Source organism: Ochlerotatus camptorhynchus, unplaced genomic scaffold (genome assembly GCF_037179485.1).
Source record: "Ochlerotatus camptorhynchus isolate MF236.1 unplaced genomic scaffold, CSIRO-AGI_Acam_v1.1 ptg000538l, whole genome shotgun sequence".
Classification (NCBI taxonomy): domain Eukaryota; kingdom Metazoa; phylum Arthropoda; class Insecta; order Diptera; family Culicidae; genus Ochlerotatus; species Ochlerotatus camptorhynchus.
This window is the reverse complement of record NW_027041021.1, coordinates 448,401-474,016: the sequence shown is the minus strand read 5'-3', so window position 1 is coordinate 474,016 and position 25,616 is coordinate 448,401. Positions and strand designations below refer to the sequence as shown.

General features: G+C 37.3%; 2 protein-coding genes across 3 annotated transcripts in view; one reads left to right on the top strand and one right to left on the bottom strand.

The window, feature by feature from the left end:
• LOC135713120 (germ cell nuclear acidic protein-like) overlaps positions 1 to 20,968 on the top strand; it is a 62,458-nt gene extending 41,490 nt beyond the window's left edge. For both annotated transcript variants that reach the window (XM_065236231.1, XM_065236232.1), the window contains exons 5-6: positions 10,425 to 10,682; positions 20,603 to 20,968. In XM_065236231.1, coding sequence (XP_065092303.1) covers positions 10,425 to 10,682; positions 20,603 to 20,867 — 523 coding nt within the window. In that variant the 3' untranslated portion in view covers positions 20,868 to 20,968. The remainder of the gene's footprint in view (positions 1 to 10,424; positions 10,683 to 20,602) is intronic.
• A 2,326-nt stretch (positions 20,969 to 23,294) lies between these two features.
• On the bottom strand, positions 23,295 to 25,142 carry LOC135713116 (ribosome biogenesis protein NOP53). The gene is made up of 5 exons (XM_065236226.1): positions 24,970 to 25,142; positions 24,475 to 24,906; positions 24,193 to 24,407; positions 23,783 to 23,957; positions 23,295 to 23,721 (listed from the first exon to the last, which is right to left on the bottom strand). The coding sequence occupies exons 1-5, from the start codon at positions 25,113 to 25,115 to the stop codon at positions 23,379 to 23,381; spliced, it is 1,311 nt and encodes a 436-aa protein (XP_065092298.1). The 5' UTR covers positions 25,116 to 25,142; the 3' UTR covers positions 23,295 to 23,378.
• Positions 25,143 to 25,616: the final 474 nt, after the last annotated feature.

Genomic DNA, 25,616 nt, shown 5'->3' with positions numbered 1-25,616 from the left:
TTTACCGGAGGAAGCAAGGGGTTCTTGAATCGGCCAACCGCTTGCTTCTCCAGTATCTCGGGGTTCAGGCTCGCCTCAGTGACCACGCCTTCGATCTCCACATCAGAGGTTGGAATGTACACCCTATATTCCAGTGTGAAAAACTGGGAAACAGCAATTCCATTGGCCTGTTTCAGGTTAGGGACGGTCACACGAAGTTTGTTGTGCCTAACCTTCGTTATTTCGGTCACGGCAGAGAATCGCTTTGTCAGATCATCAGATATCTGAACAACATTCAAGGGTTTGTTTACAATACACAGAAAACACTACAAACACAGAAATACAAAATGAAAATTTAACTAATGGGGGAGGAAAAGAAACAAAAAAAAAACAAAAACTTATCTGATAATTCTATACTACTACCACCGAGCGTTATATGTGTAGGCGTTTACACAGATGGCTGGAAGAGACGCGCTGCGTGAATGACCTTCGTTGTGGTGCACTTGATCGAGGCTCGGTACTCAGCGCACACAGGCGCACGATGATTGATGAACGATGTAGATGTAGAAACGGGTGCTCACACTCAATGATGATGATACGTGAGCGGGTATGCGTGAGCGCGTATGCGTGACCACGCAACGATGATGCCCAAATTGGTTTGCGATTTACCAATAGCACGGATTAATCGTTCCGAAAATGACACTTTCTACTAAAGAAACTGAATTTTCGATCAATTTACCGGGAACTATGCCTATGCCAGGAGTCATTTAGTGCGAAAAAAACTGATAATTTATATCAAGCGAATACCGAGAAAACTTCCAAAACAACGGAGCGCGAAACAAGTCGATCGTACTTCTTGCTAGGACGCAGTGAAATGCCAACATAATTACTGATATGCATAAAATTTACTCCATGTTTGATGCTACTCAAACTGGAGTAAAATTTGCGAACAATATTGTCATGACTTTGAAATTCGGCAATGGATTTTAAATCATTAAATATTTTAAATTGGAATGCTCGATCTCTCAAAGATAATGAAGACGAGCTATTTAACTTTTTGAGAGTTCATAACGTGCATATTGCCGTTATAACTGAAACGTTCCATAAACCTGACCATAAGGTTAAAATTATTTCATTTATAGAAAAACTCAGGGGCTTCCCTTAGCTCAGTTGGTAAAGGCGCAGCTACAAAGCAAGACCATGTTGGAGGCGGCTGGGTTCGATTCCCGGTCCGGTCTAGGAATTTTTCGGGTTGGAAAATTTCTCGACTTCCCTGGGCATAGAAGTATGATTGGACTTGCCACACAATCATATCAATGCAAAAATGGTACAGGCATCGAAAGTTCTCAATTAATAACTGTGGAAGTGCATCTAGAACACTAAGTTGAGAGCACGCAATAAGCTAATATGCGATATGCAATAAGCTTAAAATGCGAAGAAGAAGAAGACTAATACCTTTCTCTCTGTTCTTTTATTAGTTTTCTATATCCCTTCATCATCACCCCATATCCCATCATCTTGATGAGAGATGAGTTACTTGTATGGTGCACGCCCAAGTCGTACTGCAGGGTAATATGTCGAGAGTGGGTATATCACAAAAACCACGCACGAACAAAATCGATGGAGCTGAGGAATAATGAGGTAAATTCTTCACAGTATTTTAATGGAGCTAACTCTAAGCAGGTAATAATAGCAATTAATAATCAAGCAACCATAAAAAGGTAAGAATGAATTTATTTATTTTAAATACAGTAATGACCCGATTTTGTCAGCCCCTACGCGCTTCAGACTTTTTTCTTCCAATAATATCATATAACCATAATTTTAAATGTTTCTCATTCATCGTTAAGAGGGTTATTTAAAGTATTTGTAGAACATTGAAAAACATTTTTATAAAAGGGGGCTGACAAAATTGGGACATTACTGTATTTCATTTATATTTACATGAATTATCATATATTTATGGTCGTAATCTAATAAACACATTTGATTACAATACGAGCCTAAAAGCTGCAGTGACCTAGTGAGCACCATAGCTCGAGTCGTCTGTTAGTATTGTGTATCGCATGGAAAGCCCAACCGAGATTCTAGACTATTAAGACTGCAGTTGGTCAAATCTCGAAAATAAATTAGACCCGAGTTCAAAACCCTTTTTAAAAACTCACAAAAAATTTGAAAAAAAAAACTCAAAAGCCTATTCCAGCGCTTAAAGAAGATGGTAAAATTTTGATCACAAATTCGGAAAAAGCTCAGAAACTTGCTAAGAAATTCGAGAGTTCCCATAATTTCAGTTTGGGCCTCACTAGTCCTATTGAGAATCAGGTTGCTCGGGATTATCTGAATATTTTACCTCGTGAAAATATTTTTGATGATTCCTGGGGGACTGATTTGGACGAAGTAAGATTTATAACTAAAAAGTTTCATAATATGAAAGCTCCAGGTGATGATGGAATTTTCTATATCCTCATCAAAAAACTCCCAAAGAGTAGCTTGTCTTTCTTGGAAAAATTATTTAACAGATGTTTCCATTTGGCATACTTTCCTGATAAATGGAAAAATGAATTGTTCCAATTTTGAAGCCGGATAAAAATCCAGCTCAAGCTTCTAGCTACTACCGTCCAATAAGTTTGCTTTCTTCAATAAGTAAACTTTTTGAAAAAGATAATTTTAAATAGAATGATGCTTCACATCAATACGAACTCAATTTTTGCAGATGAGCAGTTTGGATTTCTCCATGGACATTCAACTACTCATAAACTCTTAAGAGTTACCAATTTAATTCGTTCAAACAAATCTTAAGGCTGCTCAACTGGAGTTGCTCTTCTAGACATAGAAAAAGCATTCGACAGTGTTTGGCATGACTAAGAACTCTGCAAGTAATTATCAAAATTCCAAATCTGAACGACTACCTGTTAGAGCAGGAGTTCCTCAGGGTAGCATTCTTGGGCCTATATTGTATAACATTTTCACTTCTAATCTTCCTGATTTGCCTCAGGGTTGCCACAAATCTTTGTTCGCTGATGACACAGGCATTTCCGCTAAAGGAAGAAGTCTCCGTGTTATTTACAGCAGACTGCAGAAAAGTTTAGATATTTTCTCTTATTTACAAAAATGGAAGATTTCTTCCAACGCTTCCAAAACTCAACTTATAATTTTTCCACAGAAGCCTAGAGCTTCCTTTTTGAAACCTAGTAGTAGTCACATAGGCACTATGAACGGAGTTCCAATTTGTTGTCAAGTCAATTGAAATATCTTGGATTAGTACTTGACCAAAAATTAACTTTTAAAGATCACATTGAGGGCGTTCAAGGCAAATGTAACAAATATATAAAATGTTTGTACCCTCTTATAAACAGGAAATCCAAACTTTGCCTGACGAATAAACTTCAAATATTTAAACAAGTTTTTAGACCGGCCATGCTTTACGCTGTGCCAATATGGTCTAGTTGTTGCACAAGCAGGAAAAAAGCACTTCAAAGGATTCAGAACAAAGTTCTGAAGATGATTTTGAAGTTGCCTCCCTGGTACAGCACTACCGAGGTACATTTTTTTTCCTTGATTTGTTTTCCGTCGATCTTGTTTTCCGTGCTGAGCACCAATGCTACCGACGCCAGGGAGGCAGCTCCCACACCTGGACCCTACCTATCGACCCATCAACTCATGAACCGGGGACCAACGGGTTTACTTCCCTTCCGAAGGAAGGCGTGATCAGAGATGTTATGCCTCAGAACATCCCAGCGGCGCCGACTGGGATTGAACCCAGGCCTGCTGGGGTGAGAGGTAATCACGCTTACCACTACACCACCGACGCCGCTTACCGAGGTACATAGAATTTCGAATGTTGAGACTTTAGAACAAATATCCAACAAAATAATTAATAATTTCAGGCAAAAATCGTTGCAATCTTCAATTGAAATGATTAATTCCCTTTATATTTAGATAAGATTAAGTGTTACACGGATAGAAAATTGTTTGCATTGAACCAAACAAACTTTAGTTGTATTTAAACAAACAATTCCTGTTGAAATTATATTGCAATTTATTGTTTCGATAAAACTTATTCAAATAAATTCAAAATAAGATTCTTTTTGTTTTAATAAGCCACTTTTCAATTGCAACTATTGTAAAAATAACAATATTCTATTATTAAGCCAACAATAGTTAATTTTAATTTAGCATTTATTTGCTGTGTCCATTCCCCGGCCCATGAATAAAAAATAACTACCAACCATTCCCTCGTTTTCACCCGGACAAAAGTGTAAACAATAACAAAAATTTTCTCATTTGATTAAGTATTGTTTTTAATTTTGAATTTCGGGAAATAAGTACGAGATTTCCGAAAATCTTGAGACTTGAGGTAAGTAAGTAAGCTGCAGTTCGAGCTGCAGTTGCTAAATATAATCAATTTTTAATTTTTTTTCCTTGATTTTTTTTTCCGTCGATCTTGTTTTCCGTACTGAGTACCAATGATCCCGACGCCAGGAAGACAGCTCCCACACCTGGACCCTACATATCGACCCATCAACTCATGAACCGGTGACCAACGGCTTTACTTCCCTTCCGAAGGAAGGCGTGATCAGTGATTTTATGCCTCAGAAATTCAATTGCAATTCTGTTTGTTGCAAAAAGAAAACAAAACACACAAAAAAATCGACATTATTTTTGAATCAATAAACATATTCTTATTTCTACTGCGTGAATTGTCAGACTTCATATAATAAATTTGATTGAATCAACAAGAAATCTCTTTTAAAAACAAACATATTTTTCTTGTTGACCCAGCTGCCAAATTTGACAGCTTACGTCAAAACCATGAAAGCTCTTGTAAATTCGAAAAGATTTTCTTTTTGATTTACACAATCCATGGGTTTTAAGGGACAACAATACTGGATTGTTGAAACAATAATGATTTCTTTTTGCAGCTAAAACAAAATGAAATTCTTATTGCATTTACGTCAAATATTATTACGTTTAAAATATTTTTTTCTGCGTGTATGAAGAGCTTTAAGTGGGTTGGTTTATTTCCTTTACTCAACATCACTTGGCACTGATGAAGTCTGCAAGTAGTAGACGAAATACGCGTATCTGTCAAAAGATAAGCAATTATAACGGAATTTAAAGGAAATAAACCAACCCACTCAAAGCTCTTCATAAAGAGATTCCGTTAAGTGGTTCGACAAATTTAAAGGATTAAGTATTAGTTTATAGTTTTAAGATGTAAATTGTTATATACTGACATGCAGGTTTAAAAAAAACCTGTTTAAAATACTGAATTCTAGATAAACATTTCAAAAGGTCCTATCTGCATTGATCGATTCTCTTCATGGACTTTTTCTTTCGTCAATAACTCAGCCGCAAAACCTTTCCCTGTTGTGTTCGACGTTTTGGACGCTAAAAGGTTCTTCCTTTATCGAACTATGTGGTAGGACTGAAAAGAGAAAGTCGATGAAGAGAATCGATCAAAGTAGATAGGACCATTTGAAATGTTCATCAAGAATTTTCAAGGCAGGAGCAATGTAAAACTACTTAGATATATATCATAACAATTAAGGCTGGTAAGTTCCTGTAGTAACTGAACAACCTAAGTTGTTTTTTTTAATGCGTTTATTTTTCCAGGCTAATTTGCCGTAGCTTTGCGGAGCCGATATTCATCGTTTGGCTTACATAATTACTCAAAAATAACGTTAGTAAAGCGGGGGCCGATTACTCGCGGCTATCTCGAGATTAGGGGTAACAAATTGTAACAAACGGATGGCAGGGTAGGGATTGAGAACACAAGGTTTTTTCGAGCAATATGCTCTTGATCTAGAACTAAGTGACATACTGGAGAAAAAGACAAACATGGAGGTACACCGATGGGGACCTAGCAACTTGAGAGAACACAAGATGACACTAACTACTAAATCCTCAGATCGATCCGTTTAAAAACACATAAATTAAATTAAAATAGTCGAGATCTCGGCTCGCCAAGATTTCTCTAACGGGTCGCATAGGTTGTTTTCCTCGGGCCCTGAGGGATGCAGATAACTCCGATCTAGCACAATGTAGCGTGCATGATCAAAGCACGCGGTCGATCTCGTGATAACCACTACCACAAGCGCATAAATTTCCTAGATATGACACGTAATCTGGGACTTTGAACAGTTATCTGAAGTCAATGACTTGGAATGTGGTAACTACACTGCAATGCTTATTTCTGTTTGCAAACTTTGTAAACATATCAAACAGACATGAATAAATAGTGTATTACTGAATTATAAGTGGGGATGGGTGGCATTCACTAGCCCGAGAATACCCTCCACATGCTAGCCTCTTCACCAACCATACATTAGTACACACTTATCGAGTCAGTAATTTTGACCGAGTTTTTGAATTGCGGAACTCTTCGGTAAAATTTAAAAAATCTGTAAAAATTCAAAGTTGAGAAAATGTGTTACGAAAATTTACAGACTAACTTCTGTTAACCCCGTGTAATGATGATAAATAAAAAATTTCGATTTTATCCAATCTTTACGAATAACAGTCATTTGAATTTTAACCGAGTTTTTCAGTAATCCAAAAATCCAGTAAAAAATACTGACTCCTGTAAAAAAAATCTAAATGTGTATAGAGACGCAGTGGAGCTCCACATTCCTCCATCGAAACAGCACCACAGCTGAGCTGCGAGTGCTATGAATTAAAAAGTACATCGACTTATTACCACTACCTACTTCTCTCCCTTCCACTCTCAAGGCCCACGCACATTAGGTCCGGATCGGACGCGTTGCGGCAAAGTGACAGCTAAATCTATTGTCTAACTGTCAAATTTACGTCAACGCAACGCAAACGGAACTAATGTGGGTGGCCCTTCAGAATTCGACGATTCGGTGTTTAATACTACGCCAACTAACTTTGGCGAGAAAAAAACCCTCACGTGGGGAAAAACTCAAAAAGTCAAAAACTCAAATAATAGTGTCGTACAACGAGCCCGATGCGACTTGACCGGCTCAGCGTGCGAGATGGAATGAGCACCTACCGTATGCGTGATAATGTTTGCACCATCGTACAAATAAGGTTCCCGTTTCACCTGTGCATACAATGCCTTAGTTTTCTTTGCATGCACGTAACGTATAGCTCATACCGTAGTAGGCTGTGTATAAAAGAAAATGATTTACTTAGTTTGACAGTTGCACCATGACGAAGTGGCAGCGTATTCGTGATTTGTCCCACGCGCAAATGTCGCAAAAAGACATTTCAATCACCTTGGGAGTGTCCCGGTGGACCGTCAAAAGGACCGAGAAAAGAAAGGACAACTATCCGCGAAGGTGGCCATAGGTCGTCCGAGGTCAGCTCGGGTTCCGAGGGTTATCGCTGCTATCAAAAGGAAGATTCGGGTGAATCCAGTGCGTTCAATAAGGAAAATGGCAAAGGAACACGGGATCAGTGACTTTACGGCACGGAAGATCGTAAAGGAAGATTGCGGGGCGAAGTCGAGGGCACGGAAAAAAAACTCACATGATTACCAACCGCATCCGAGAGCTACGAGTTGAACGATGCAAGAAAATCTTGAACTTCCTTAAGCGAAAAAAATCCGGTAATCCTGTTCACCGACGAGAGCATGTTTACCGTCGAGCAGTGGAGGCGAACCAGCCTAAGGCTGAAAGCCTCCTAAATAAAGCTAAATAATAATAATGTTTACCGTCGATCCCGTATCAAATTCCAGAACCGACCGGTATATTAGTGGTGTTTGGATTGGTGGCTTCCGATGGCAAAAAATGGACCTGGTGTTCATTCCAGAAGGCGACAAGGTCAACACGGAGGTCTACATCGGGATTTTAAGTAAGTATGTTCTTCTGTGGATCAAAGAACTGTACGGTCCGAAGCCAAATGTTGTATTTCAACAAGATGGGGCTCCGTGCCACACCTCGAACCGCACTCAGAAGTGGTTGCAGGAACATCTTCCGTTCTGAGTGAAGGATATGTGGCCGCCATCCAACCCCGATCTTAATCCGCTGGATTACTTAATATGGCGCGTCATGAAGGCCAAGGCCTGTTCTTATACTGCTCAATTGTGCGCCCTATCTTGGAGTATTCGTCTATCGTCTGGTCTCCTTATTACCAGAATGAAATTCAACGCATCGAAGCTGCTCAGCGAAAATTCGTCCGGTTCGCTCTACGTCATCTTAGGTGGAGAGATCCATTCAACCTGCCCAGTTATGAAAGCCGTTGTCTACTTATAAATCTGGAATTACTAGAAGCAAGACGCAACGTGGCAAAAGCGTGCTTTGTTGGGGATCTTCTGCAAGGCAACATTGACAGTCCGCTTCTTAGTCTCTTGGACATCAACACACGTCGTCGCAATCTTCGGTCACACTCGTTTATCACCATCCCTCCGGCAAGAACTAATTATGGCTTACACGAACCTTTGCGAAGCATGTCCCGTGTATTCAACCGGTGTTATTATGTGTACGATTTCAACGTGTCACGAGAAACAAATAAGCGTAGTTTAAACGAGTTTTATGTTAATTTATGTTATTCGTTAGTTTTGTATTTAGTTGTAGAACAAGTGTCATTGGGGTAAACATTTTACCTGTTGACTGATAAACAATAAATAAATCAAATAAATAAATAAACGCCACCCGAGTACAGCAAGCCTCAGACAAACATTGACCCGTACCTGGACAGAAATGGATCCAGACTACATTCCCTAATAAAAATAACCATAAAATAGAGCTTAACGACGTGTTTGGGGTATCATCCAAACCATTTGTGGGATAGTTTACCCATCCGGGATACAGTTCGTTTATGGTATTTGTTTATTAGGGTTATTAGAACCTGCCGTGCATTCCGGAAGCGTGTGAAGACCGTAATTGCAGCAAGTGGAAACTCGATCGATGATTAACATAGTTTAAGACTCTGAGAAAAATCCCCCCTTTGTATAAATAAAAAAAACTCAAAAACGAAATTTTTGAGAATTTTTTTTAATTTTGGCCTTGCTCAATGGTGCAAACATTATCACGCATACGGTAGGTTAAAATGAAATGTAATTTATTTTGAATTTGGAATTATGTGATTGATGTTATTGATTCAAGCGATCATAATTTGAATTTCATTCAGCTTTAGCTTTTCTACAGATCAATTTTCAATAGTTAACCCTTTAATAAACAGCTATCATCTTTATACCCAACAAATCTTACATTCAATCTGAATGGTGTAATTGAGATTTTTTTTCCTTTGGTTTGTTTTTTTCGTCGATCTTGTTTTCCGTGCTGAGCACCAATGCTACCGACGTGCCAGGAAGGTAGCTCCCACACCTGGATCCTACCTATCGACCCATCAACTCATGAACCGGGGACCAACGGCTTTACTTCCCATCCGAAGATTGAATTTGAAAAGTTGACACTATTTCGTCACACATTTTTTGTATTGCACCCCCAGTATAGTCCACAAAGACGTAATCCTACGTCAATATCAGCGACGAAAGACTGTAATATGGTGTCTGCTTTTTGCTATTACATCACTATTTCATACATCAGTTTGCATAACGTTGATCGCTATTACTTTTTTTTGCTGGGTAGCCCAAGCCCAAGCAGAGGTTTAAAGGAGTTGGGGTGAGTAATTCATTTATCATACAAATATTGGTCAAAAGTTTATATTAAAAAAAATACAGTGAATAACATAAACTTTTATATGACTTGTAGTATTAACAAATAATATCAATTTCACATTATAATCTTTAATGACACTATATTCAATTACAACGGGGAAGGGGGGATAAAGGGTATCAGAAAAATTGTAGGCTGGAGGAGGGAGTCGTGGTTGCCAGGCCCAAATCATGGGAAATAGTTATGCCTTCTTTGATGGAAATCCTTGGATCGATATTATCGAGGGTATAGTTATCTTCTAACAGTCTACAGTGAGTCTGATGCACCCTATTTCGAACAAACCACCAGACGGAAATCTTAATGTGTATTGCATTCTATGTATGTCCTGTAATAAGAGCGTTCCGTTGGAAGGAGATTCTCTATCCCTACAGTGGATATTGTGTAAGTGCATCAACTTACAGGTCCACACCTCCGTTTTTGGCCCTTCACACAACGGAACAGTAAATATTGCAGGGTTGCATAGTCTGATCTTGCCATTAGGAGGAACCGTACGTTATGGCAAGTCCTGCACTGGTGGTGGCTTCTAATCACATCACATCACATTACTGGATAGGACCTCAAAAATTCCAATTTTCAGAATCTGGAACTCAAAAAAAATGACGAATTTTAAAGATCATGGACTGATCAAATTCTGATACTTCAAAAAATAATCACGATCTTTAACTATGAAGCAATATCTAAAATCCAAGACCTAGATAAATTTTCAAAGTAAATTAAGATCAAAATATGCTTTTTTTCTAAAACCTGGTTTGGTAGTTTGGCTTTATAATAATGTTTTATGCCCATCTCATATAACAACAGGAATGGTGAACGGTCTTGCAGGATAGAACTTAGTGACAAAGTTTTAACGTGTGCGGAACGAATGCGGTCTACTCTTGTACATGAAATGTGTCATGCAGCTGCCTGGATGTTCAATGCAGAAAACGGGCATGGGAAACATTGGAAAAGTTGGACACATCGTGCCAGACGAGCTTTTCCAGAACTACCGTCCATCACCGTGTGTCACCAGTATGAAATCGAATACAAATACACTTATCAATGCGTCTTGTGTAAAGCCAGGTAAATAATAAATGGGTTAATAAGGGACCTGTACAGATAGCCGAATCACAAAAGGCCGAAAATATTCTAAGGTACCACAAAAGGCCGAAAATTTATCAAAAACTGAATTTGTTGAAAACCGCATCCAAACAATCTGTTAAGGCCGGCGCACAATAGATACGTTTTCGGGTTTTTTGACAGATAATGCATGGGCTAACTGTCAAAAAACCTGAAAACGTATCTATTGTGCGCTGGCCTTTAGCCTTTTTGCTCGCACAATTAACTCGGCTCGTTAAATGGTTTGCATTCACAAAAAATGAAGCCAAGATGAAATTATCCTATAGAGGTGTTCTCACTAACTGACTTTTTGGGAAAAGCCAGTAAGTGGTAAGCTGCGGGTAAGAGAAGGGTAAAGAAATGAGAGATGCGATAGAGGTGAACGGTTTATTTACGCATACACAACATTCTGATTGGGTAGCGAGTTGCGCAAGCAGTTGAATCTGTGTAACTAGAACGTTCAGCAAAACGGACCAAGAGCAATATCGCTGCTAATGACGATTTTCGATTTGAGAATACCTCCCATATTGAATTTCATCTTGAATGAAGTCATCATCGTCATTGAATACTCAATCTGGAAAAATAAAGCTAACTATCACTTTCTCTCTCATTCCGCATCTGAAGCCTTTGTGCTCTTACAACTCGAGTCACCTCGTTGAATGGTCCACATTCACAAAAAAAAACGAAGGCATCTTGTCATTAAATCATCGTTAAACACTCAAATATACATAAAAATAAAGCAACCCAAATTTTAGGTTTTTTTATTAAGTAGCTTCCATTATATTTTATTTCAAAGAATAAGATTAATAATTATTGTAACTTTACTTCAATAATGTAATTTAATTTATTAAAGACAAATTAACAAAAGCCCAAGTCGGGGAAGCGACCAAGTGGACCGGTGCGAGCGCGTGCTTTGTCATTTCCCGAGCTTTTTTGGCCTTCTGTGTTTCAGCCTTTTGTGTATTCCGTACTTTTATGTTTTCTGCTTTTTGTGATTCGGCCTTTCGTAGTACTCCCGTTAATAATACTACCATAGACAAACAGACATGAATCTGTGGGGCACGCTATGTTTAAAGGCGACTTTTATTCAAAGTGAATGTACCTTAAATTTCATTTCATAAGATGATAGTTTGGGACCACTAGTTTCATAATGGTAAGATTTAAAATATTTTTACGTAAAAAAATTGTTTTGATTTTTGAAAAAATATTCCAACAAGATATCGTAAATCTAAAAACAACAGTTTTCCGCTAATTCTAAGGAAAATTTATGTGTAAAAACATTTATTCTGTGTCGTCATGGCGAAAAGTTGAACTAAAAAACCGCAAAAATCGACCTTTATCCATATATTTCTATGGCAAATCTAAGTTTAACGGTAGATATTGTGACGTACTTTTTAGTTAATAGATAAGAATATCTTTTCTTTTACTGAAGCTCTTTTTATGGAGAATTAGGTTAGACGCAAATACTATGTGCCACGCAGAAAAAATATATTATCGAACTAAAAATGTTTGAGGTAAATATAAACGTAAACTCAGTTTGTACTGGCCACAAAAATAAATTAGGATGATTTCAAACGTATTTTATGTTTAACCCTCCGTTACTCGCGCCAACTTTTGTAACACGAGTACTCGCGCGTTGTACTTTGTACAACAGTAGTTTTCCATTGCCCTTTTGCAGCCGAGCTAAAGGGTGTCCACGATGAAATTGCCACACTATGAAATTGCTCTAACTTTTTAACCGTTGGGTAGAATTTAATGAAAATTTGGGTGGATTTAGTTCATAGTGCATTATTTACATCCTGCAAGTTTTAAAGTCCTGTGATCAAAACTCGCGGAAATGGAGTCGAAAGAACAGCTCGTGCGTGATCAAATCTTGCGCATTCATCACGAGAACAAGGATCTCTCGCATCGTTCCATCGCTAAAACGTTGGGAATCGCGAATTCCACGGTGTCGCAAGTGATTAAGCGGTTCGAGGAACGGTTGACCACCGATCGGAAGCCCAGAAGTGAAGGAAAAAGTATTCCGTACAACACCAAAAATCACAACCGGGTAGTTGGGGCCTTCAACCGAAATCCGAACGCCTCCGTTAGAGATGAGGCTAAGAAGCTGCACCTAAGCCGAAGTTTTGTCCAGAAAGCCAAAACTAAGGCTGGGCTTCGAACGTTCAAGGTACAAAAGGCCCCTAATCGCGACGAGAAGCAGAACAAGTCCGCCAAAACCCGTGCCAGGAAGTTGTACCTCAACATGCTGACGAAAGTTGAATGCTGCATCATGGACGACGAAACATATGTGAAGGCCGACTTCAAACAGATCCCCGGTAACCTGTTTTTCACGGCCAAGGATAAGTTCAGCGTTCCGGAGCATGTCCGCACTCAGAAGATGTCCAAATTTGCGAAGAAATTCCTGGTTTGGCAAGCCATCTGCACGTGCGGGAAGCGGAGTGCACCTTTCGTGACCCAGGACACGATGAACGGACAGGTGTACATAAAAAAGTGCCTCCAGAAGCGGCTGCTTCCTCTCCTGAAGGCCCACAACGTCCCAACAATCTTCTGGCCGGATTTGGCCTCATGCCACTACTCCAAGGACGTGCTGAAGTGGTATGCGGACAATAAGATCAATTTCGTGCCGAAAATGTTCAACCCTCCCAACACTCCGGAGCTCCGCCCCATCGAGAAGTACTGGGCGATTATGAAGCAGCACCTTCTTAAACGACCTAAGGTAGTGAAGACAGTCGAGGAACTGAAGAAAGTATGGGTTTACATGCAAAAAACGGTTGATTCACAGGTTGTGCAGAATCTTATGTCCGGGGTTAAGGCCAAGGTGCGGGCATTTGCGTATGGACTGTAAATAAAATACGAGTAAAATGGTAAAATGAAGTTTAATAGTTATTTCTCAATCCCTGAAAATTTGATGGCAATCGGATGAAAACTCGAATTTTGCGAATCAATTTTGTGTGTGGCAATTTCATCGTGGACACCCTTTACCAATCGATATGAAACCAACGGGTATTCCTTAAAAAACTTGTTTTTAACTAAACAAGCTAAACTTTTATCACAGTTATCCCCCAAAAAACGCGGATAATAGAGAAAATGTGAATGGAAACCGCGTTAACGGTGTCCGTACTACGTGGGATTTGACCTAATTGGTTTCAACATGGAAAATCCCGAGATTCTGACCAGATAGAAAGTTACTGTCTTCCGCAAAGTTGTTTTATAGATCATAACCTTTTCGCTGGTGGAGAGTAGTTCAGAATTTTCTCACTACGTAGCGTTAGAATACATGTGAAATTATCGCATGTGACATATCTCGAGATCATGACCAGATAGAAAGTTACTGTCGTCGGGAAAGTTGTTGATGAGATCAAAGCCTATTTCTTGGTGCACAATAGTTCAAAATTTTCTCAATACGCGGCGCTAGTATACACGTGAAATTCTCATATAAAATATCTCGAGATCCTAACCAGATAGAAAGGTACTGTCTTCGGTTTTGTTGTTCGTTGGTCGACAGTACAGAATTTTCTCACTACGCGCCGCTAGAATATACCTGAAATCTTCGCATGTATCTCGAGATCCTGAACAGCTAGAAATTTATTGTATTTGGCAAAGCTGTTAAGGAGATAAAAATCTTTTGGTTGATGAACAGTAGTTTAGAAATTTCTCAAAACTTGGCGGTCAATTCTCGCATATCAAATATCATAAAATAAAAATACAATTTACATCTGCCTAAGATATAAAATAATCTAATATAATACATAAGATAAGACAAATATATTCTGGATTTTTTTTACTGGTGAAGATTTGTGGATATATAAATTGGGATGAGAAACGCGCTATGTAGTGAGAAAATTCTGAAACATTGTGCAGCAAAAATAGGCGTTAACCTCCTGAACAACTTTGTTCTAGACAGTAACTTGCTATATGGTCAGGATCTCAAGATATATCACAGGCGAGAATTTCACATTTCACTAGCTCTACGTAGTGAGAAAATTTTGAACAACTGTACACGAGCAAAAATTTTGTGATATCCTGAACAACTTTGCCGACGACAGTAATTTTCTATCTGGTCAAGAACCTGAGATATTTCATATGCGAGAATTTCACATGTATACTAGCAGCATTATGAGTAAGAGACGGTATGGGAAAAGTGTATTTTTCTGTTTGGCCCTATATACGGCTAGCTAGTTTAGCTAATTAGTTATATCTTAACTCATGCGTATGATTAAAAAACTGTGAACAGCAAAGTTTAAGGAAATTATTTGGGCTTTTTGTTAAAAATATTTTCAAGATTGAACACTCACGAATAACATCTCAAAAGAGCGAAAATTGCTCAAATTATGCGATAAGTGAATTTACCTACGTGTATCTCGAAAATAACAACTTTGGGCAATTTAAGAATTATGAGCTTTTTTGTTGTAAATTTAATCTGTTTTAATATTAACACTATTTTAAAAATATTCGATAACTGTAGATTTTGGAAAATACGTATTTTTTCAATAATTCATAACTTTTTTTTTATGATTTGCCCAGCAAATGCACAGTGTCAGTAAGTATTACTTTATCTAAACTACAAAATAAATATAAAAAATAATTTAAAATAAATATGCAACTTGCGTAATTTAAATTTTTTTTGATAATTTTGTTTTTTTTTTGTAAAAAAAATATAATTTTTTACAGCGTCCGCAACTTCTTCTAAGACATCATCTCGATCAAACAAATCGTTCACGAGATATATGTTTTTCGATTGATGTGTATCATTTTTGCATAAGCCCTTTTCAAGTGTTAGTCGTGTGCAAAACTAGGGAACCATATATGTAAAATGGCATGTTGGGCAATAACAAACAACTGTGCAAAGTTTCATCATAATCGTAAAAGGTCGATCCGAAACGATTTGCGAATCTGTGTGGAACTGAGTCTGTAATTATCAAGAAAAAAATATTGTTGCTTTTTAGAGATGAACTAGCCTTAGGCTAAAATCTCTAAAATAAAGATTTGAAGAAAAAAAATGTTGCTTTTTTTTGAGTTTTCTGAAACAATGAATCTAACTTCAATTTGATTCGAAAACTCAAACAAATGTGGAAGTTATACATTGAAAAGAAATTGACAACTAGTTAAACTTAAAATTTAAACTTTTTTCTAGATACTTGAACTCTAAAAAATAATAATTTGGGGCTGAGTTAGGGGGGGGGGCAGTCCGCTGTCCTAGATTTCAGTGAGGCACGTCAACGTTTCTCTGGCTACCTGGCAAATATGGCAGGAATCGTGGTTCGTATTTTTACGGGTTCTCACCAGTGCTGTAAATTCTCAAAATCAGTAATAAGTAGCTATTCGCTATCAAAGGGGACCTCCTCCGAATGGGTGATATCAGTTGCTTAGGCATTTGACGAAGGTATGGATCATTCTCATTTGAGAAACGCTATATATCATTCAATTGAGTGAGCGGTGCCGGTGGTGTAGTGGTAAGCGTGATTGCCTCTCACCCCACCAGGCCTGGGTTCAATCCCAGTCGGCGCCACCGGGATGTTCTGAGGCATAACATCTCTGATCACGCCTTTCTTCGGATGGGAAGTAAAGCCGTTGGTCCCCGGTTCATGAGTTGATGGGTCGATAGGTAGGGTCCAGGTGTGGGAGCTGCCTTCCTGGCGTCGGTAGCATTGGTGCTCAGCACGGAAAACAAGATCGATGAAAAACAAATCCAAGGAAAAAAAAATTCAGTTGAGTGTGACCTACACATAAACGGAGCTCTGGTCGACATTCCGGTGAAAAAGCTAAGCCAACCCGACACCAACCTAACTTCTACCAAACCCCAACCCGATGTTGACCCGACATTGACCCGACATAAATTCAAAATTGACCCAACAACAACACAACATTGGGTCGACATCGACTTTAAATTTGCCTTACATTGATCCAACATCGGGTCAACTTGTCTGTTTGGGACCATTTTGCTTCTTCCATACTCCATTGTCGTATATCAAATGATAGTAAGTGACTCAATTGACAGTGACATTGAGCTTCGAATGAGAAAGGGGTCATGTAATAATTCGTTTACACAGAATTGATTGAATGGTTGTATTGGTTCATCTTCAATCGAATGATATGAAAATTTACAGCACTGGTTCGCACTATATGGTCATTTCTAAAATCAGAAGGAGATAGCTATTAGATTACAATTATTTACATACAATTATCATATCACCTTTTGAACACCTGTACACAGAAAGATAACAACTTCCGCAAAGAACTTTAGGATAAATCTCATTATTTTCACTGTAATCTGGTTAGAAATTTGCAACGATCACTGACTTCAGGGTTTGAGGAATGGATTTCGGCTGTTTTGCCTTTTGAAATCTGACAATTGTGAAGCAATTGGCTATGTTGTGTGAATGACACCACTGTACGATACAAGCGATATCTCAACTACATACGCAAGGCTCCGTATGCTGCCCATGCAAATAGTGACGGTACTATTTGTGTTTACAATATTTTCGGGTTTGCTTATACAAATGCATTTGACGATCTGCATCTTTATGTACCTCATTGCATGACAACAACAATGATATAAATAACAGAAGCAGGGCTGGTAGCGAGTCACTTTTTAGTGACTTGGGCACTTTTTTCAAGCCAGTTACTAAAAAGTCTCTTTTTTTTAAGGCCAAGTCACTAAAGTAATTTTTTTTTTTAATCAGTCACTATTTTCAACTTTTTTAGCGTGAATTTATTTCAAGATTGATCATTCTTAGCTTTGTGGCGTTTAATCGTCTTTCTCTATCTTATTTTTTTTTAAAAAGAATTACCTGAGTTTTCCAAATTTTTCCAGTTATTTAACGGATAAATTCCAGGTTTATAATAAGAAAGCTATTTTTTAAATGCGTTAAAAATATGCTTTTTTGGTAGATCAAAAACAACAGCAATTTACCCAAACTGTTTTAAGACATGGCAATCAGTTTTCAAGAAACAGCTTTACAATCAAATCCATTGAATGTTGTAGTTTAACACTTACTTAATTTCTCAGGTAATAAAGTTAAAAAAAAAACTTACTTAATTTGAGTAAGTCTAAGATCTAAAACTTTTCAATATCTTGTAGTTTCGTATTCCATGTTCAAGATATTGAAAATTTTCAAAGTGCCAGAATCAAGGAAAAAATAAATCATGTATTTTAAGTTCCTAATTGTAGGAACTTTGGAGAACTTCTGAGTAATGAAAAAAAAAATGCTGAGAATTTTAGTGAAGCTCCATAAACAAACTGTGGGAACATAAGGGAAGTTAATACGCTGAACATATGGGAAACTTACTGGAAGCTTTAAGAACCTCAAAGCGGTTCTTTTGGCATCCGAACATTTTCGGGAACTTTTATGAAGTTCCTAGAATGTCAGAGAACTTCACAGGTGTCAAGCGAACTCGAGAAACAGTTTCCGTAGCTTTAGTCCAGACTTTTTGTGCAGTTTAAAGATATATAAACGTAAATTTAAAAAAATCAGGATAGTTCCATGAAGTGCTGAAAAAAATCTAGAACCTTTGAGATGTTCCGAGATTTTTAGGGAAATTTAAAGGTGTTTACAGGAATTCCATTTATTTCAGAGCAGAACCGAGATCTTCAATAGAATTGAGAGAATTGAGGAAATTTTAGAAACCTTAAAGATGTTGCGAGAAACTCAGGGAACTTAAGCAAAGTTCCAGGAAAATTTCTGGAACGTGATAAATATTATATGAACATCCGGAAAACGTGAGAGTATTTTAAGCGTGTTATACTATGGAGATTTCAAGAACTTAAAAAAAGTGAAAATTTAGCTGAATTGATTAGAGAAAATCAAATCCATTAATTAAAAAAAAAAGCAATGTTGTCTTACTAGCACTACTATAATGGGTCCAGAAATCGCAGACATCACACTGGACCATATCATCTACGTGGTCATGGCCTTCACAAACCGTACAGTTTCGATCGCTGTTCTGTTCTTCACTCAACGGTGGTGTTGATTCCTCTGACATTTTGAGGTTATATCCGATGTTGCTTTTCAAGAATGTTCGGATTAATGAAAGCAACTTCCTCAGAGCAGTCTGGTTTTGGACAGCTTGAAGCTGAAATAGGTTTTATTATAAGCACTAAGATTGGTTTAGACTTTATATTAGCTTAATCCGAACATGGCTATATTTTTAAGTGTGCAAAATTGATTTTCTATGGATCACTTTCTTTAGTTTAAGGTTTACTGCTGAATGTGTTATGGATCAATTGCAATATGTTTATGTGTAATTAGTACAATTTCAATGCTCATTCTTTAGATATTTAGCGGTACATTTTTACAATTGTGTTGCTAAATTTGACATAAAATATGGATCATATTGATATTTTGTATGGATCATTCACACTTTTTTAAGGATTTTCTCCGATGTTTTATGGATCATTTGGATGTTTTTTATGGAACGTTTTCCAATATTGTATGGATCATTTATTGGTTTTTATATTCAAAAGTATGTTTGCCATTAAAATTTGCTTTTAACTCAATTTAGCGTTTCTTGAAATTTTACTCAAAACTTTCAGGTTTCACAAGAAACCTTAAATTCATCAGAACTACCTTAAAAGCAGATTGCATTTGATGTTTTTCTGAAAGATTTTTTTCCTAGAACGTCCTTAGAAATTATAATAAAATTCCACAAACGTTTAAAACTGTGCATTGATTTTTACTGCAGATTCTCGAAAATTTCTTGAAGTATTATAGCTTTTAAGTCGAGAACTAGTTCAAATTTAAAAATTTTAGGAAATATGCATGTTTCAAACCAAAAAAAAAAACATTTAAAGCCTCTGTTTTTTTTTTAAATTTATTTGTTACTGTTCATTGTGGATCTATAAAGTTCAAAGTGTGAATGTAAATAACGAGAAACATTAAATGCTTGTATTTTAAAATTTATTTTGTTCTTTAAATATCCTCAGTAAGAAAATTATTAAATTCTCTGAGCCTTCCAGGTATTTTAAGGAAAAATAAAATTTCCTGAGGATTCCAGGTTTTCCAGGTTTTTGCAGTTAGTAGACTAATACCGTGGGTTTGGACATAAACATTCTATTAAATCTTTGGTTTTAAAGGTTCATTTCGTACATAATTGTTTATGAGCTACTTGTTGAATAAGTCTAAAACATCAAACATTTATTTTCTCTTAGGTCACTTTTTAGTCACTATTTTTACAACTATAAGTCACTACTCGGTCACTTATTTCTACAACATGGTCACTAAAATCACTATTTTTGACAGCAGTGATCGCTACCAGCCCTGCGAGAAGGCACATAGACCTTGCGTTGGAACTTAAATGATAATCACCCATATTCTTGTTTTTGTTCGAACCGTATTTTCCATACAAAAAAAAAAGTTTTTTGTATGGAAAATACGGTTCGAACGAAAACAAGAAGATGGGTGAATATAATATGAAATAAATTTGATTTTTTCGGTTTTTTTAGTCCAAATTTTCGCCATGACAACACTGGAAAAATGTTTTACGCGTGAATTTTCCTTAGAATTAGAGAAAAAACTGTTGTTTTTAGATTTACGTAACGTATTTATATTTATTTATAAAACTTATTTTTACGTTTAAAAAAAACATAAAAATTGAAAAAAAAAACAAATTTTTACCGATAAAATATTTTAAATTTAAACAGATTATGGAACTAGAGGTCTCAAACTATCATCACATCAGTCGCCTTTAAACATAGCGTGTGTGCGTGTGGGGGTAATGTTGAGCGTTACTTATTGTTATATAGGGGAGAGTGGATACATAATCTGGATTTGGATTTACGTAACGTTAATTTGTGTACCGCGCCTATCTATTATGTACATTCTCCCAGAAATCTCTTCTCGTTCTCCAATGGCTGTTGAATTGATCTACTCTCATCTTTCCAGATACAACGCCCACACCCGATCGAAAAAGACTGAAAATATCCGTTGTGCCTATTGTCACGGGCAGATTGAACTGTTTTTGAACAAGAAAAACAAAAACGGTGAAACCATTGCTACACCAGTGAAGAAAGCTAAAGGATTTGCAGCGTTTGTTAAGGAAACGTACAAACAAGTACGAAAAAACGAAAGCAACCACGCGGCAACTATGAGAATTTTGGGAGAAAAATTTGCTGGACTTAACACTGAAGAGAAGAATCAATATGTGTAGTGCTATGACCCATGGCAATACTTTTCAGTAGAGTGCATCTTGATATCCATATGCTGAATTAACGATAATAAAGAGAGAATTACAAGATTTTCCTGCACACACTGAACTGGAACCCTTTCTTAGTTTTTAATCTTCGATCATTTTGAGCTCAGTTATTTACAAATCGCAATTGGGAGAGACAAAACCCTGTATGATTGAAGCTATTTGGATAAGAAATGGGTTACCATCTTGTTGCTCCTAACATTTCGTGGATTGAGAGTAACCTCTTCTCCCCATTCTTCTCTTCGGTGGCATAAGGATCAATTTACTTTGATGCTTTTTGCGAGGTTGAGCGATAATACAAAACCATTAATGGACCTTACTGCGCGAAAAGCGGAAAAAGTCCAATCTGAGTAAGCCTACTTGTCGGATTGAAAACTATTCAGAACAAAATTGACTCCGGCTAGGCATCTTGATGTCATTTGTGACAACTGACCACTTTGTCAAGCAGTTTTGGCGTGACTTTCTACCAGCGATTTCACAACACTGGACCAATTAATTTCTATTTTTTTTATGAAATGCACAAATGTTGGCTACTTTTCTGGTGGTTCTAGAAGAAAACATCTCAAAATAATGTTTTATTTCAAAGTTCGAGTGGTAGTAAACGTCATTTTAACTGCTCGAATGAAGTGGTTAACTGCCAAACTGCACGCATTTCCAAATGGTTTCCTATCATTCCCATATATTCGAAAGTGACTGGCCCTCTGGATGTGGATGATGTCAAAAACAACAAAACTTGATTAATTGAGTACATGGGACTTTACTTACTTTTGGCTTCCCACATAGTACCTAGTAGGGTGAAATAAACTTTTTCCCTTGATTTGTTTTCCGTACTGAATATCAATGCTACCGACGCCCGAGAAGCAGCTCCCACACCTACCCTTCGTGATCAGATATAAACGCTTGATATATAAACTTAATTTTGACTATTTTTTTCTTACCGTGTGGTTAAATTTTACTCAACAGTGAGTTGTTTTTGATAGCCTTGTTACGCTCAATTTACAGTGTACTACCCTAATAAAAAATAACCATAAACGAACGATAACCCAAACCATTGAACTATTCCACAAATGGTTTGGATGATACCCAGAACACGTCGTTAAGCAAATTAACCATACAATTTTTATTAGGGTAGTCACCTTTCGCGTCACTAGAGCCGCTAGTGTCGGGAAAAATCGTGTCTTGGGGATAATAGAAGAGTGAACCATATTGTTAATTTATAATATTTGCTACGTATTTAATTATGTATTAAGCGTGTGCTGATAATAGGTTGACCATTACTGCGAAGATCAACGCAAGATTCGGTGGCGAAATCTGCTGTATTTTAACGAGGACAAGTTGCTGCAACTAATCCGTATGATGAACGGAGACGATAACAAGCTCCAGGAAATTGCAGAGGAATAATATCATGTAACGCTGCAGAGAATCAAAGCCGTCAGTAAATTGTACAGGCATTTGGCACAGGCGGATGCCAGGATTGTATATGGACAAATTGTCCATTGTTTATTGTTCTCGTAAGTTAGTTCGCGATCAAAAGCTTTCGATCCGAAATGTCCCACAGGGTAGTTTCTCATAGTTGACCATTTTGCTCAACATCAACAATGACATTAATCCTAGCTCTAAAGTTCAGGTTAGGAAAAAAGTTAGGTTAAAACAAAACGTCAGCTATTGTTGGTAAACAAACCGACAGCATTGTTGACAGCATTGCCCCATGCACTCAAAAATATAACTACCCACAAATCTAAAAAATCTACTACTGCGTGCACTTCCATTCTATTACCGAGAACCATGATTTTTCGATAAATTCCTTCCACGCTATTGGTCCTGACCTTTGGGTCCATGCTGTGAACCATTTGCCGAGTTAAATTTAACTCGTGGTTAAAAGTGACATTTCGAAAGTTATTTTCTATGTTCGAAAATCCCTGTGCTGTCGATCGACCGGTTTTCGAGAAGAACTCAGCCAAACTTGTCAAAATTTAACTTCTTGTCTGTCAGAAATAACCATGCTCGGATAGCAGGGTTAATCGATAACTTTCCATCTGCCAAATTTTAACCAAAAGTTAAAATAATCCACCAAATGGTTCAGAGCCTAAGTGCTTGTAAACAACACTGAGTTCATTAATGACGTCAATGTATTTGAGGTTTAAAAAAAATAATTAAAAGATATGATATTCGACTATGTTTGTTTGAAAAATATTCCTCTCCAAAAAATCTAAAAACATTTAATATTTTTTTTTAAGTTCATGTAAAACAGCCAATGCCAGATGTCAAAATAAGTGAGGTTAACCCGACGGTGCAGCTCCCTATAAACACAACAACTAGCCAAACGAGCATGACGTCATCATGGTGTTGTTTGAGGGAGAAGTTGATAGACTCGGGTTTTATCTAAAATAATCCTTTGTCGTTTTTTTTTTATATTGATATTTTATTTTATGCAAAATGTAACCTAACCGAATCATAACAACCAAATGCTTACGAGGGCTCTTTATGAGTACTCAGGGTGTAACGTTTCCACTTCTTGAGTGTGGACCTATTACTGCGTGGTATACCATCGCGATGTTTCTTAGGTGCAATCAATGTGCGTTTTTGGAAACTTTTGAATCGATCTGCCACCAAACTTTTGGCTGGTTCTAGTTTTCGCAAGCTGTCTGCCAAGGCTGTGGGCTCCAGAAAATCATCTTCAGCTTCTTCATATTGCATGTAAGCCACGCGCCCAGGTTGTTGCTTTTTTTCCTCCATACGTTTAGCACGGTTGTCCTGTTTCTTTTCAATTATCTTATCTTTTTGATTCACTTCTGAACTCAACTGCTGGAGCCTAAAATTAATTAAAGAATGCTAATACTTGAACACACCACTTTTAAGTTTAATTAACTTACTTATTTATATCCTTCAACTTCTTGAGTTCAATCTTGGTGATAGTTTCCATGTTGCGTTTGGCAACTGCTCGGAACTTTCGATTTTGTTCGCTTCGCATTTTCTTCTTGTTTTGCACCGGTTGGTTAACTGCAGTGTATTCGTTTCCACTATCTTCGCCATCAACAACAGCTTCTTCTGTATTAGAAAAAATAGCTCCCATTAATAGATGCATTTATGGAGTGAAATAAGCGGCGCTACAGTTTTGGACAAAACCCATCGCTTTACTAGAACAATTATTGCGGAACAACGCCACTCAGAAAAAGGGTCAGTTGAAAACAAACTATCTACTCATCATTTTCTCTTTTCGCATTATATTAATAGGAGCAGGAAATGGACACAGCATCACATAAATCCGAACAACGCAACTAACCTTTGTTTTCAAACAAGCCTTCCGACATTTCCTTGAACACCAAAGCTTCCTTTTCGTCTTTGGACATTTTGGTGAATTTTTGAGTTACGACTCGATCCAAATGCTGACTATATTTTATTTTCTTCCGTTCCTTCTCGATGACTACCTGTTTCAGCTCGTTGTAGTCGTCAACAGACGGATTATAACTGGAACCGCTTACCGGTAGTTCGACATTTCTGTGGGAAAACGGTAAAATTATCTGTAAACTCCTGTGTCGAAAAAGGAAGGTAACATTTTACTCACGGAACTGCATTTGGTTTCGCGTGCGTCGATGCAGTGACCTTAACCAGTGGTTTACCGGAATTCTTCATATGATGCAGAACAACATTTTGCGGGAACCATTCGCTTTTCATTTCTTCCGGTATTGGTTCCTCCTCCCAAATGTCCTTATCAAAACTTGCCAAAGGACGTTTCGCCTTGCGTTTGCCGCCAACAGATTTCAATTTCCTTTGCTCCAGTTGATCCGCTTGTGTAAATCTTTTTAGTAGTTTTGCTTCATTTGTCACTCTGTTTCGCTTAACAATGGGATCCGCGACTTTCGAGCTGCTTTCCAGTGAGATACAGTATTTAGGACTGGCGGTGAATTTTTCCTTCCTAATGTTCCTCAAGCTCTTGTCGGTTTTTGGAATCGTCTCGTTTAAAAACAGTTCTGCATCGGATTTGTCCGCAACATTTCTATAAACAATCCACATGTGTAGTTTTTTTTGTAGGTTATAATATGAATATATTTTCTCTTACCCAATACGTTCTTCCTGCCGTTGTTCTTCCAGAAATTTGTCAACATCCGAAATATTAATGTTTTTTCTCCAAGCAGTTTTGGTTTTCATGGATATATGCCGATTCTTTTCCTTCATTTTAACCAAAAATAGTGCAGTACCACTCATACAAAATATTTTTGACTGACCAACTTTCACGTCTCTTCACGCTCGCTCAATCTTCCTCAAAAGTGAGTAAAAGCTAACACACGGTAACCAGCACGCTAACTTGAAAGTACCCATTAATGGGTAAAAAAGACCAATTTTTAAGAAAAGTGGCTTAACTCATTAAATGAGTAAACCCAATATTACTAATTAATGAGTATTTGACGCATACTTTAAAAATGGGTACTTTTTAGCTTTCATGTTCTTACTGGAGATGAATAAAAAATACCCATTTTATCAACAAAATTATTTTATGGGCTTCCTGCCGTTAATAATTTAACCAAATATTAAAAGTAGTCAAAAGAAAAAAACAAATAAGAATCTTTTATATAATAAATATAATAAAATATGTGTTATAGGTTGTAACCTGCCACCCTTTTGACGAGAAAAGGTTGTTCCGGCTGTTCCAATTTCAACTCTCGTCACCGTCTTCCATTGCCAAATCATCCTGATATTCGATGGAAC

Coding starts and splice junctions, on each gene's coding strand:
- LOC135713116 (XM_065236226.1), bottom strand. CDS start 25,115: ATGAGTGGTACTGCACTATTTTTGGTTAAAATGAAGGAAAAGAATCGG. Junction 24,907..24,969: donor CGGCAGGAAGAACGTATTGG/GTAAGAGAAAAT, acceptor GATTGTTTATAG/AAATGTTGCGGACAAATCCG. Junction 24,408..24,474: donor GCGAAACCAAATGCAGTTCC/GTGAGTAAAATG, acceptor GTTTTCCCACAG/AAATGTCGAACTACCGGTAA.